This window comes from Protopterus annectens, chromosome 13.part0, assembly GCF_019279795.1.
Source record: "Protopterus annectens isolate FY-2018-M chromosome 13.part0, PAN1.0, whole genome shotgun sequence".
NCBI classification, from domain to species: domain Eukaryota; kingdom Metazoa; phylum Chordata; order Ceratodontiformes; family Protopteridae; genus Protopterus; species Protopterus annectens.
In genome coordinates this window covers 348,035,412-348,049,888 of record NC_056747.1, presented here as the reverse complement: position 1 = coordinate 348,049,888, position 14,477 = coordinate 348,035,412, and the positions used below count along the sequence as shown (strand labels likewise).

Genomic DNA, 14,477 nt, shown 5'->3' with positions numbered 1-14,477 from the left:
TTGTTCGTAAAGAAACTCTATCTGGGTGAAAAATTAAGTAAGGCGGTTTAATTGACAGTGCTTGCAGCTCTGACACTCTCCGAGCTGAAGTAACTGCTACAAGAAAAAGAGTCTTCCACGACAGAAACTTCAGGGGGCAAGAAGAGGCTGGTTCAAAAGGTGGTAACATTAGTTGTGACAACAACAAATTTAAATTCCATGGGAATAAAGGGTCTCTGATGGGAGGTTGAAGATGGAAGGAACCTTTCATAAAAGCTTTACAAAGCCTGTGGGACATAATAGAAGAACCGTCCTCACCAACATGGAAGTTGGATATGGCAGCCAACTGCACTCTTAATGTGGAAGTAGAGGCCCCTTCATGGAAAAGGATGAAAGAAATTCTAGAACTTTATGGAAAGGAGCAACCAGGGGGTCCAAGTGTTGACTAGATGCCCAGTACACAAAGCGTTTCCATTTATTGTTGTAGAGTTTTGTGGTGGAAGCCTTATGAGAGGCAACCAAAATGCGCTGCACTGCCGGAGAAAGTAGACCAGACCTGGCTACGTGGGGAAGTGGAGCAGCCAAGCTGCTAGTTTGAGGGATAGAAGAGACGGGTGAGGAACTCCCGACGAATGTGTCAGTAGATCTGGTACTGGGTTCAGGATCCAAGGTTCCTCTGTTTGATGGGCTCGAAGAAAGGGGAACCATATCTGTCGAGGCCAGAATGGGGCTATGAGTATAATTGTCCTTTCCAGATTCATGGCTTTCTGGAGAAATCTGGGAATCAAGGGGATAGGTGGGAATGCATATAGGAGACCTGGGGGCCAATTGTATATCAGTGCGTCCCTGGGGACATCCCCTGGAGGGGTAGAAGGGCAAAATAGCTTCTGCATTTGGTATTCATCGGGGAGGCGAATAGATCGCAGCAAGGCTGGCCCCATTTGCGGAAAATTCTTTCCGCCACTTGTAGTTTGAGGGACCACTCGTGAGGTAACAGGATGGCTCTGCTCAACCTGTCCGCAATGACGTTGGATGACCCCGGGATGTGCGTTGCTATCAGAAAGCGACCCGTGGACTCTGCCCATTGCCAAATTCTCATGGCCTCTCCGCATAATGGGTAAGATCTGGTTCCCCCTTGTTTGTTTATGTACCAGACTACAGATATGTTGTCTGTCTGAACTGCTACTGTCCCTAGAAGTAGGAGGGTTTGAAAGTGTTGCAACGCCAAGAACACCGCCTTCATTTCCAGAACATTTATGTGCAGGTTGTACTCTATGTTGGACCATTACCTTTGGACTGTTCTTCCCTGAAAAAGTCCCCCCCACCCTATCAGGGAAGTGTCCATGGTTATAGTGGCTGTCGGATTTGGTAGAGCAAATGGACGACCCATAGTGAGATCCTGGCTGGACACCCACCATGAGAGGTCTCGCTTGCAAGAATCTGTTATCAGGATCTCGTGCTTTAGGGGTAACTGTTGGAACGACCACTGCGTGAACAGCAGCCATTGGAGGAGTCTCATGTGCAACCTTCCCATGAGAACCGCAATCAGGGATGCTGCCATGAGTCCCAAAACTTTCAACACCAATTTGGCCGGGGCTTTCCTGCATTGCAGCAGAAGAACCACCTGTTCCTTGAGGGATGAAGCCCTTACTTGAGGGAGCTTTACCAATGTTAAACGCGTATCTAGGTCCGCTCCGATAAATGAAACATGCTGTGAGGGCAGTAAGACAGACTTTTTTGAAGTTTATGGAAATCCCTAGGTGGGAACAAAGGTTGACTGTATAGTTTCTTGCTTGTATGAGGAGACGCTCGGTGGTGGCGGTGAGGAGCCAGTCGTCCAGATAGGGAAACACCCGGAATCCTAGACATCTCAAGTGAGACGCTACCACTGCCATGCATTTTGTGAATACCCTGGGGGCTGAGGTGAGCCCAAAGGGCAGGGCTCGAAATTGAAAATGACTGACTCCCAGCCGGAAGCGCAGGTGATCTCTGGACGTTCTGGCCATCTTGATGTGGTAGTACGCGTCCTTGAGATCTATCGAGCACATCCAGTCATCCTTCTGTAAAAATGGAAGGATCGATTGAAGCATGACCATCCGGAACTTTTCCTTCTTCACAAAGGTATTGAGATTGCTGAGATCCAAAATGGGTCTCCAGTCCCCTGTCTTTTTCGGAACTAAAAAAAACCTTGAGTAAGTTCCGGATCCTTTTTGGTCCGCCGGGACTGGCTGAATGACTCTTTTTTTGAGCAGCTTTGAAATTTCTATTGCTGCTTGGCCTCGCAGACGGGGTGGTACATCTGGAGACCTTCTTTGTTGGGGTGGAGTTGACATAAGGGGTATTTTGTATCCTCTGGTTACAATGCTTTTTACCCAGGAGTCTGCGGTGAGAGTTTGCCAGGCCTGTGGGTATAAAGCCAAGCGACCGCCGACTGCCTCCAGAGCAGGACAGTCGAGCCCCCATTCAGGAGTGCTGGAAAGACTTACCAGGGATAGTATCCCTGTCGCCTTGGTTCTGCGGACCCCCTCTGCCACCGGGGTGGCGTCTTCCATGTCTGCCCCCCTCTGCCTCGGGGGGGGGGGTCACTCTGTGTGGCCTGGAAAGTTCCCGGAGTTCTACAGAACCACATTTTTCTGCCTCGTTGCCCTTTGGGGTACGGTCTGGATGGAATGGAAAAACGGACTCCGACAGCAGACAGTCTTTCCTTCCTGCTCACACCGAGTTAATGTCCCTTTCACTTTGGGCCCAAAAAGAGTGGCACCATCAAAGGGGGCGTTGGCGAAAGAAGACTTGAAGGCTTCCGCAAAAGAGCACAGCCGCATCCAGGATTGTCTTCGTAGAGCAATCGCTGAAGCTGCGGCCCTACTCGACCCTTCAGCCGCATACGAGCTGAGCCTCATGGGCGAGTTCACTACGGAGGTAAGGGTGTTAAGTTGTGCTGTCACCTTATCTGAAACAGCAGCATCTGTGTTACCCTGGAGGGTATCTCTCAGCTCCTTGATGAGATCCCTCTGTAGTCGTGTAAAATGTGTCAAATAGTTTAGCGAATGCATGGAAAAAGTCGCTGAACTAAAAATGCGCTTCCCATATCTGTCCATAGTCCTAGAATCCTTATTAGGAGGATGAACAGAAGAGGAAGACTCCGACATCTCCTTTTTAGTGGCTGCGGCCACCACCATAGCGTCAACGGGGACTCCTTTTGTGAGATAGGTCTTGTCCTGGGGAGCAGTAATAAATTTACTTTGTTTTCGAGGGACCGGTTTTCACTGTGTCCGGTGTCTCCCACGCCCTTCGAGCAATCAAATCCATTAACTCATCGAAGGGCGGAGTAACCCAGGAGGTAGAAGGTTGAGCACCAAATGCAGCAACAACAACTCGTCCTCAGTGGGGGCTAGGGACTGCCAATCACCCCTCTGTTTTAATATCTCCAAGATGTCTGCAAATGAGATATCCTCGGAGGGGGATTTTGGGGACCCCTCTGACTCATCCAAGTCAGTGTCAGAAGTTAGAGATTCCTGCGGGGAGTATAAGTGCCTCCTCTTGTACAATCTTTTCCTCGGGACCTCATCGGAGGGGGATTCCGGTGAGGCCTCCGAGGAACAGGGGGCATCCTCTAGGGATGGCTGAGACAATGGTGCTCCACGCTTTGGATGTGTCGTGGGAACAGAAACAGAGAGCGGCTCCTTAAGGGAGGGAGAAGACGCGTCCAATGTAGTGGTTGTCTGTGTAGATAAAACCTTCCTCATAAGGTCAAAAACCCCTGAACCTCGGGTCGAGGACTCGCCCGGTTCAGAAGAACATGGAAGAATCTGAGACACGGGGCCCATGGGTCTCGACCCCGAGGACGGAGCCGAGCCGATCTGCGCCGAGGCCCCGAGAGGGAGAGTCGGAACCGAAAGGTCGGTACGACTCTCGGTCCCGGAAACAAGGAGAGATCGTCGACTCCACGACTCATCTATTGGTTCCGATGGAGTCGAGGTAAATGGTGTCGATCATGCAATGGACGGTTTCGGCACCGAGGGCTCCACTATCATCGGCTCATCCTCTTCTGGCTCCGAAGACTGGATGGGTCTCGAAGGAGGACCTGTTGGAGATAAAGGAAGGCCTTCTAGTTTCGACACCAACTGGGAGGAAACTGCAATCAATTTGGAAAGGGCCGTGTTCTCCATAAGTTTCTGCATGACACGATCCACATAAGTATCAGATAATGGTCTGGAAGATCGGGCCGAATGGGCCGAAGATGGCACTGACCGAAGAATAGACGGTAGCGGTAGTTCCGACACCGGTTCCAAGACCTGGGGCTCAGTGAGAGACAAACGTTCTACGCTCGGCCCCGAAGTCTGTGGAACCGGCGAACGAACTCTAGAAGATGTACTCGGAGCCGATGACATGGGCTCCGACATCTTCGACCCCTTCGAAGACTTAGAAGCCTGGTCAGACTTGTCCAAGGCCTCTTGGAAGGCAGGCTTAAGAAGCCCCCTATCAATAAGTTTCCTGCTTCTATCTGTCATGACTCTCCCACTGAAGGAATGGCAAATAGAGCAATCCTCTTGCAAGTGGAGAGGGCCAAGACAGTAGACGCAGGAAGTGTGGTTGTCAGTGATGGACATTTTCTGTCCACACTGACACCTTTTGAAACCAGACTTGGCTTTTTCAGACATAACTTAAAGAGAGGTATTTAAAGTTTAACAGTTTAAGTTTAAAATAATTTACTGTTAAGTAAGGGTAGGCCCCAAAGGGAAAACTATAACAAAACTAACTATAATATACACACAAACACACTATAGTACAGAAATATAAAATATCCACAAAAAACTATAGGAGAATAATAACTTTTGAAAGAAGAAAAAGAAGAAAAAAGACCATCTTATCTGTCTAACAACTAAATCTCTGGTCCAAGCTCTCTGTAGCGATGTGACCTGTTGCAACGGCAAACTAGATCTGGGTAATGGCAGGGAGGATTGTGGGATATAGCCTGGTCTCGAGCTTCTCTTAGATGCAGAGCTTTGCTATGCGGTGCGAACCCGTGTGTAAGAACAAACGGCGAGACTGAACACTCTCACATGGGTAGGTGAGTTTTTCAAAACTACCTATACAGTCTTCAACCAAAGGAGACAATGGAAAAGCTGCAAAGCCATGAACAAGTCATTCTACTGCTTTAGACTTGCTGCTGGATAAGGTTACCCAAGTGGTGAGATGTTCAAAAGTAAAATACGGGCCTACTGGCTGAGACTACCTCTTAGAACCTCTCAGCTGTGCACTAACAAATAAAGGAAAGAGTACATGTACAAAGGAAGCAGCAAAGAAAAAACGCAGATTACAAAAAAATAAAAATGGGGTATATATTCTCTTGGGTGAGGGAAATGCTGCTCAAAAGGCATGAAAAAAACAAAACGGTTAGATATGGCAAGAAGCTGATATTGTTTATATACAATATTGAAAACAGCCCCAAACAAGAGAGCTGCAGACCTCAACACAGCTCCTCTCTACAAGACTAAATCAATTTTCAAACAGGAAAGACCACTTGCATATTACTCTGTAATGAGTGATAAACATTGAAAAAATTATTAACTTTCTTGCTGTGTACATCACTAAAGCTTGTAACAAGATGTGTGACATGAGAAAATACTGTACCACCACAGATTAGTCCTGCATTGGGGATTAAACATTTCAGGATTACTTTAACGAAGTCAATCAAAACATTAAACCTGCAAAGCAGAATTAGAAATCCCACTGCAGAAGTCATTCATTAACAGTTAAATTCCCTACAAAAAAAATGTGAATTGCTTTTCAGTACTAAGAAGCTGTCATCTTCTCTTCAGATAAAGTAGTACTCACCTAAGTATTGGCTTCGCCTTGCTAGTTGTGTTATTATTTGGAATAGAGGGAGCCACATTTTTTGCAACAGAACCTGTACCATTTCCTGATGGATTACTGGAGTTCATCTCAGCAGACTTCTGAAATACGTCAATTGTTGCTTTGGCAATATTTTCTAAAAGGGAATTCATTTCCTGCTAAAATATATAAAAAAAAAAAACGCAATAACTAATTACAAAATTTGTAACAAAAACAATTCACATCAAATCTAAACTAAATACCAATAAATAAATTAAATTTGAGTTAATTTAAATCAAAAATAAACACCCCATAAATTATCATTATTTACTTCAAGAGAACCCTAGAACGTTAACTATGAGGTAATCACAGACCACAAGCTAAAGTCTGACCAGTTTGTAAGCTGCATTATTACAAAAAGCAAATAAACAAGGAACATTCTATAAAATTAAACTATTTAACACACCAAGCACTGCTACAATTAGCAGACTCCGTCACTTTCAACCTGTGTGCACCCTCATCCTAACATCCAAAAATTACATAGTTAAAAAAACAGACAAATAAAATGACAACTAACCTTCCCAACCCAGTACCATGCAGTGCTACAGCAATTACAATGGTTAAACAGCCAACAAACGTTAACACTAGCTCAACTCAAAATTGCATGCAACATACTAAAACCAAATATCCAGCGATTACAAATTTCATTAGAGAGATGAGCCACCAAGGGCCTTTTCCAAGATGGCTGCACACTGATCAAAAGCTTTATTACAGCTCTCCCAATGTGAAAAAAGAAAGTGATAGAAAAGGGCCAGTAATTCTATCTTAGTAAAACTCAATTACTGGCTAGTAAGTACTCTGACTAGATGCCAGTAAAGAAGAAACCCAGACAGTCTAAAAGAAAGATGTAGAAAACATTGACTAGGAGGAATCCTGCTGCTGTTCAGCAAAAAGCAGTTCAAGCTCCAGTTTTGGTACAAGAGATACATTCCAGTAATTTACAGGAAATAAGTCAAATGTACTCTCAGTGGACTAAAGAGTATATCAACACAAATAATAAAAGGCTAGAAATGGAAGAAGCTTTATACAGTTACTCAGATAAAATATTTGCCTATGTCACAAATGATAATTCAATAAAAGTGTTTGAAAAAAAAATACAAAAATCAGAAGTCAAAATGAAGAAATGCCTGCGTGATAGATTGCTCAAGAAGAGCCGTTTCAAAAAAATGGCAGAATTAGAGGACACAGCACACAAAGAAAATGTGAGATATTCTGCTGTACCTGAGAAAATGGAAGGATCAGACTTAATTTTATGGAGGCACAAATAAGCAACTGGAGTGGTATACCACAGCAGAATCTTAATTGAAAGGGCACAATGTATGCATACTCCAAATGTGCCCACAAGAAATAAGCAAACATATTTGTTAAGATGCAATCCTACCAGCAGAAACAGTTGATCCTGACAAAATTGTGGTAGAAGGGCAAAGCAATCTGGAGACAATACAGTGTTTGTGGAAAATGATTATTCACTCTACACCAGGTAGAAGATAAACAAATTTATCCCAGCAATCAGGGAATTGTCGAGAGTCAAGTGTGAGATTCAAGCTGCTGTAAATAGCTGTCTTCAAAATGTGTTTGCTGGAGGATCAAAGTCCCTTTTTCATCCAAAACAAGCTAAGGGGGAAATGCAAAACATTGTCCAACAAGGAGTAAGCCATCAAAATAAAGGGGACTCTTCTATCATTCTTCTGATGGTAAGACTCTCAGACTGTCGGTGAAACCTTGTATGTTCCAAAGGAAAACGCTTGAGACACAGGAAAAAACAAGCACAGTTGATGGCAAGTACCTTGAACTTGAAACAGCCAGGGGCTGGAAGATGGAGATGAACAGGAAGACCACAGACACTTAAATTCATAAATAAATGTGAAACTATAAAGCAATCACATTTGTGAAATACGGCTTTGCAAGAAAAAAGTGGGCAAAACAGACTGGATTTTTGCTGCCTTTGTTACACTTGCTGGGGAACTGACAGGCATATGTCCCACATCATGGGGAAAAAGAAAAATTGGAGAAAGTTAACTGTTAAATCAATTTTTGATCTCAACAGTACTTGTATAAAAATATCTCATGATAAAATCTGCATGTTATACAGTAAAACATTTTCAGTGGTTGTAAAAGTAAACGGGTATTTTCATTTTTATTTTAATAAGTGTAGGCATTACAATGTAAAAACAGAAGAAAGGCCGGACAAAAGCACAGACTGCAATCTTGGACTTTTAGGATGTGGGGTGGGGTTTAAGTGTGCACTAATGACAATATATCTACAACTGAAATGTTTTCTTTTACTTTTGCATAGGTAAATGTCTGGATTAATGCCCTTGGCTTAATCTAATGATATTTTGTGTGTGTGTATAAGCGATTTCAATGAGAGACCACAATATAGTGAATAGTTTAAACATATAAATGTTCAGTGCCAGTTGGAAAAACTACAGCTGAAGGTAGCAGTAGCTATTTGTTCTTGTTTCAATGGAAACAATCTGACTAAAGCCGGAGGCAATAAATTAAAAGGTAAGGACATTGTTTACTGAGAGAAATGTAAAATTAAAAAGTAAAAGGGCAATCAAATAAGTAAAAAAAATCTACAACTACTGAAAGTGAAGAGAGTGTGGCTTTTCTTTTAACTAAATCAGGAAGGTTTGTGCTATCAGACTGCTGGGCTGCAGCACCCCACCAAGTTATCAAAAGAAAAAAAAGTTTAAATATTTTTACACAATGGTAGCAGTGCACACTGCAAACTAGAGTGTAATGTCAAAGATGTGATGACTCACGAAGTTGGAGCAGTGCACATGCATGCTCGAGTTCCGTTAACAAAAAAACACTACTTTTTGTCACTAGACTGCAGGCATCAAGGGAGAACGACAAGTCATTGCAGTTTTAACAGCAGTAAATTGGACTCCCACTGGCCTAAGTCAGCAGACACATCATGTAATCTGAGTACGTGATGTGCCTGCTGATTAGTCCTGTTGCTCTCTTGTTCTCTTCCTGCTCTTTAACAGTCAATTTGTGAGGGACAGAGTGAGAGAAAGGAGTAAAAACAAACTGTCCAAGTGGATCATTTTCAAGACATCAATTCACCATATAACTTATTAGTTAAGTAAAGGATTCCTTGGCAAGGAAGATATTTTAAATGAAATATCATGAGTTCTGAGTGACTTTTTTTTTTTTTTTGCAGGGCCAACCAGATAATTTATTCAATTTTTCCTTGCAGGTCAACTAGATAAATTTATATATTTAATTATTTCCTGGCAGTCGACCAAATATTGTTTAATGGCGCAGGAGTTGAAAAATTTGTTTCTAATATCCTGGGCCTGGAGTCAAGCAGGGTCAACCAGACAATAATAGAAGGCAAAATCTTCAGTGAGCTGGCTGTTTTGGGGGCTGCTTGTGACTGTCCAACACTCCTGGCATGGTCAACCAGATACTAGTAGGTAAGGTAGTATATATGTGTTTTTACACTATCCTGGTAGGGTTAACCAGATACTAGGGAGGAAATGTGTTTTTGGGACTATTGATTTTTTTAAAAATAAAATACACTGGCACTAGACACCAGTTGGCAAAATGGTTAAGGTCTTTGCCTCCCATGCACAAGGTACAAGGTTCAATCCTGACCTCCGGCCAATGCCTCTTTGGAGTTTGCATGTTCTGTCTCTGTCTCTCCATGGGGTTCCTCCCATGTCTGAAAATCATGCTGTTTCCATCTCAAACTCACCAATGAATGAAGCTGTGGGCAGCAGCACCGACTCTACATGGTGCTCTATAGGGGGAAGAGCTGTACAGACCACCTACTTTGGGCATCTACTGTGGTGCGGAGTATCCTCAAAACAGAAGAACACAGATCACAGACTGGGAGCCATGGCAGGGCTAGCCACTCAACGGTGTAAAATATGGTTCTAGGTGATTTGGTCATTTTGTTAAATTGGGCATGGGCAGTTACCGGTGATAAGTGGGTTGAGGACGCAGCCTACTCTGACCTATGCCAGGGACCCATGCTAATGGTGAAAGGAGTATGTGTGTCCCTATTGACAAGTGTGTGCCCAGCTTAAAGCACAGCAGTCCTAGGGCAATAAGCTACCGGCTGGCCGGTGTCTAGTTGTCCGACCTGGGTTACCTGGGACAGCTTTATGGAGCGAAAGATGGATGTAAAACCAACCAACCTGCCAAACATGAACTGAGAATTCAAATGTCAAAGGCAGCAACCACCACTGGATAAACGTGCAAAGTTTTAATCGAGCTTATAAAAACATAAAATAAAACAAAAAAACTCTGGTACAAACTGTGAAGAGCGCTTTCGGGCAAATGTCCTTCATCAGACAGTTTGTTAACAGTGAAAAAATCCTTTTATAAGAAACAATGACCAATCAATAATTCACCCGCCTTTTCTTTAGGGCTGGCTTAAGGGAAATTACATCACTAAGGCCCGGGGACCTATGTGCTGTGAGTTCTATGATCCACCTGGATTTCTGGTATTCAGTTTCATGAACTGAGAATTGCTACACTTAATGTAGGTTCACTGACAGAACGCAGCTTGGAAGTGGATGACATGATAAGGAGGAGGCTGGACATCCTATGTATCCAAGAGACAAGGTGGAAGGGCAGTGCAGTAAAGCCACTTGGCTTGGGATCCAAACTCTACTACTCAGGAGGGGGACAGGCTAGACATGGTGTAGGAACTGTGGTGAGAAACAGACTTCAAAAGGTAGTGAGCTATATCATGAGAATTAAAGACAGACTCATGGCAATCAGACTCCAGTGTAATGATAGGGCAGTATTCATAATCTCAGCTTATGCCCCACAGCAGGTTTGTGATAGTGAGGAAAAGAGTGCTTTAAGACAGCAGTTGCAGGACCTACTAGTTAAAAGCAGGACAACATGAACTGGTGTTGATAATAGGTGGCTTAAATGCACATATCGGGACAGACAGAACAGGATGAGGACTGCCTTGGTCCACATGGGTGGGGCAACAGGAATAAAGGAGGAGAAGCCATTCTAGACTTCTGTCAGGCAAATGGCTTCACAGTAGCCAACACATGGTTCAAAAAGAGAGACAGTCAAGACCACATACAAGAGTAGCCAACATGCAACTCATGGAGACTTCCTCCTATTAAGGAAAAGGCACTGGGGTAGAATCCATGATTGCAAAGTCATCCACAGTGAAGTTGGCCCACAGCATAATCCACTAGTTGCCATAATCAGCTGCAAGCAGAGTCAGAGAAGGCTCTAAGGTCAACAGAGATCAGGCTGAAGACCTGGATGTTGACTGGAAAGAATGTACAGCAGTTCAAGGAATTGCTCAGGGCTCTAGCTCCCCCAGAAGAGGAAGAAATAGGTGGAGTTGAGGAAGAATAACATTGCCTAAAAACAGCATGTGTTAGAACTACAGAAAAGATATGTGGCCAAGCCAGGTATGGAAAAGTACATAAGGAAACCTGGTGGTGGAATGCAGAAGTCCAGGAAGTCAAATGAAAGAAAGAGTGCAGGAAGAAGTGGAAGATAGCAAGCTAGGAAGGACTACTGGTTGGCTAAGAAAGAGGTTGCAATAACAAAGAATAGGGCATCAGAGGCACTCTACCATCTTCTGGAAAGTGAGGCATTAAGTGGCACAAAGAAACTATATCAGGTTGCAAGACAAAGAATGTATTCAGACACCCTTCACAAGGGATGCAAGCAACAACGTGATCACCAGTACAGAGGACACCAAAGACAGATGGAAGGAGTACTTCCAGCAGCTCCTAAATGAAGAAAACCTCACAGAAGTTGTACTGCCCCAGAAACAGCCTACGATGAGCAAAGAGGGCAGCCCACCAGAGAAAATGAAGTCAGGGAAAGCAGCAGGCTCAGATGCGGTTACAGTAGATAGGACAAAGATGCTGGGTCAGATAGGGGAGAAATGGCTCCTGAGGGTACTCATAACAGTGTGGAGAGAAAGGCATATTCCAGATGACTGCAGAATAAGCATACTCGTGCCAGTGTACAAGAACAAAGAGGGCATCCACAACTATGGGCAGTACAGAGGCATCAAACTCCTACCACATTGCATGTAAGTTCTGGAGAGAGTGACTGAAAAATGGACAAGCAGAATAGTAGAACGTAAGATGGGAGATGAGCAGTTCGGACTCAGATCAGGATGTAGTACAAATGACCCAATCTTTGCAGTGAGAAAGATACTTGAGAAGAAGTTAGAGATGAGGAAAGAGTCCAACTGGGCATTCTTAGACTTGGAGAAAGCATATGACAAGGTCCCAAGAAAAATGATCTGGGCAGTTCTGAGGTCGTTTAAAGTCCCAGAAACACTGACAGAATTAGTGCAGGCTATGTACAAGGACCCACTGACTCAAGAACGAACTGTGTTTGACCTCACACAGGAGTTCCTAGTGGATTGAGAGAACACCAGGGCTCGGCTCTGAGCCCACTGCTGTTCATACTGGTGATGGACAACATTAGCACATAGGTCAGAGGGGGCAGATCAACAAAGTTGCTGTAAGTAGATGATGTGGCATTACAGGCAAACTCTGAGCAAGAACTTCAGCAAAGTATAGGACAATGGAATGTACAACTCAAGGCAAATGGGATGAAAGTAAGCACAGATAAGACAAAAGTAATAACAGCAAATTGGGGAAATCAGAATAAGCTGAGAATAGAGATACAAGGGAAGATACTAGAACAGGTAAACAGCTTCAAGTATCTAGGAGGGGTGGATCAGTAGAAAGGAAGTCTGAAGGAAGAGGTCAACACTAGAAACAGAGGGGCTGCAGCCAAATGGCATAGTGTGTCAAGTGTGGTCTATGACAGAAAAATGCCAAAGAAGCTGAAAGGTGTATACTATTGTATGGTACAGAAACCTGGGCAGTAAAGCAGAAGAGTTGAAGAAGCTAAAGGTGATGGAAATGAAGTGTCTGAGAAAGGTGGTAGGATGCACACTGTGGGACAGATGAAAAAAGAAAGACAACAGCAGAAGCCAAAGTAGCGCCAATCGCAGAAAGGATCAAAGAGAACAGATTACGGCGGTTTGAACATGTGCAGAAAAGCAGAAGACAATCTGGTGAGGAAGATTTAGGACAAACAGGAAGAAGGTAAGAAGAAGCGACGACATCCAAGCAAAGAGGTGGATGGATTGTGTGAAACATGATCTGCAACAGTCAGGCATGAGTGTTGAAGAAGACAGGAGTGTGGCACTGAATCGAGAGAGTTGGTGACAGTTAACACGACACCCCGACCCCAGCTAGAAAAAAATGGGGAAAAGGGGCTTGCTGATGACGATGATGACTGGCATGGTCAACCAGATACTAGTGGCCTGAGTGTTTGCGGGGGCTATTGATGACCTTTATTTTAATATACTATCCTAGCAGGGTTAATGTATTTTGGGGACTGATTTTTTATTTAACGGTCTGTGTGTTTTGGGGGCTGTTAATGAATTTTTTTTTTAAATATAATATCCTGGCAGGAGTAAGAGAGATACTAGATATGCAATGTGTTCTGGGGGACAGTTGGTGGATGGCTTTTTTTTTAACCGAACATCTTTTTATAGTGTTAGTCAAGATAAATTAGGACCGCTTGTCAATGTTTTGTTGAAACAAACTGTACTCTTGCATGAGTATAGTGTGCATGGGTGAACTGAAGTAAGATCACATGCAAGTTCTTGGCAACGTGATGTGAAAGAAATACAATAATGTAACCATGGCCTTTTACTTTCATTATTTTAAACAGTGTAGGCTTAAAATTAATTATCTGGGTAGGCAGTTGGAATGGGGGCAACACCTTTGTGCTAATGGAAAACTGCAATTCTGGCTTGCTTTGCAAGAGTAATGTGCATCTGAATGAAGTAAGATTGACCACAAGCTCTGAACTCAGAGTATTGCTTATGTGAAAAAAATATATACATAGCTTAATGAAAGTGTTGTCTTTTTTGTTATTGTATTTAACCTCGCAAGATCAAGTCATGTACTGTGGTTGGGGCTGTCAATGAAGATTGGGGCTATGTGAGAATGGAACAAATGGCCCTGCTGCTTACAACTGACGTAATTCTAGCTTTGCAAAACTGAATACTTTGTCTACGAGTAATTCTTAATGTTTATTTCATACCTGTTCATGTATACTGAATGTCTGCTTAAAAATATTTGTAATATGTTGGACCTTTACTTCCCGGAAATATGCTAAAAACGTTTTTTTTTTTTCTCCAACTAAAGCCGGTTGCAAAAACCCAGGTAAACAAACGAAAAATAAACAAAAATGAAAAGTGTATTTGGCTGGCACACATATGCTGTGAATAATATTTCTGTCAACAAAATGAAAGCAATGCAAGTATGCAATGCAACTGTTACTATTAATTGTACTTTAATCTGAGGGAAATGTACTCACAAGCGAGGATAGTGTGTTGAGCAGATGAAAAGAGTACTTTGAGGGGCTGATGAATGAAAAGAATGAGAGGGAGAGAAGGTTGGATGATGTGCGGATAGTGAATCATGAAGTGCAGTGGATTAGCAAGGAGGAATTAAGGATAGCTATGAAGAGGATGATAGAATGGAAAGGCTGTTGGTCCAGATGACATAACTGTGGAAGCATGGAAGTGTTTAGATGAAATGGCAGTGGAGTTTTAACTTGAATGA

General features: G+C 43.3%; 1 protein-coding gene across 1 annotated transcript in view; it reads right to left on the bottom strand.

Moving 5' to 3' along the window:
* MED12 (mediator complex subunit 12) overlaps positions 1-14,477 on the bottom strand; it is a 4,088,267-nt gene that overhangs the window by 1,162,114 nt on the left and 2,911,676 nt on the right. The window contains exon 29 of the mRNA XM_044054827.1: positions 5,818-5,993. Coding sequence (XP_043910762.1) covers positions 5,818-5,993 — 176 coding nt within the window. The remainder of the gene's footprint in view (positions 1-5,817; positions 5,994-14,477) is intronic.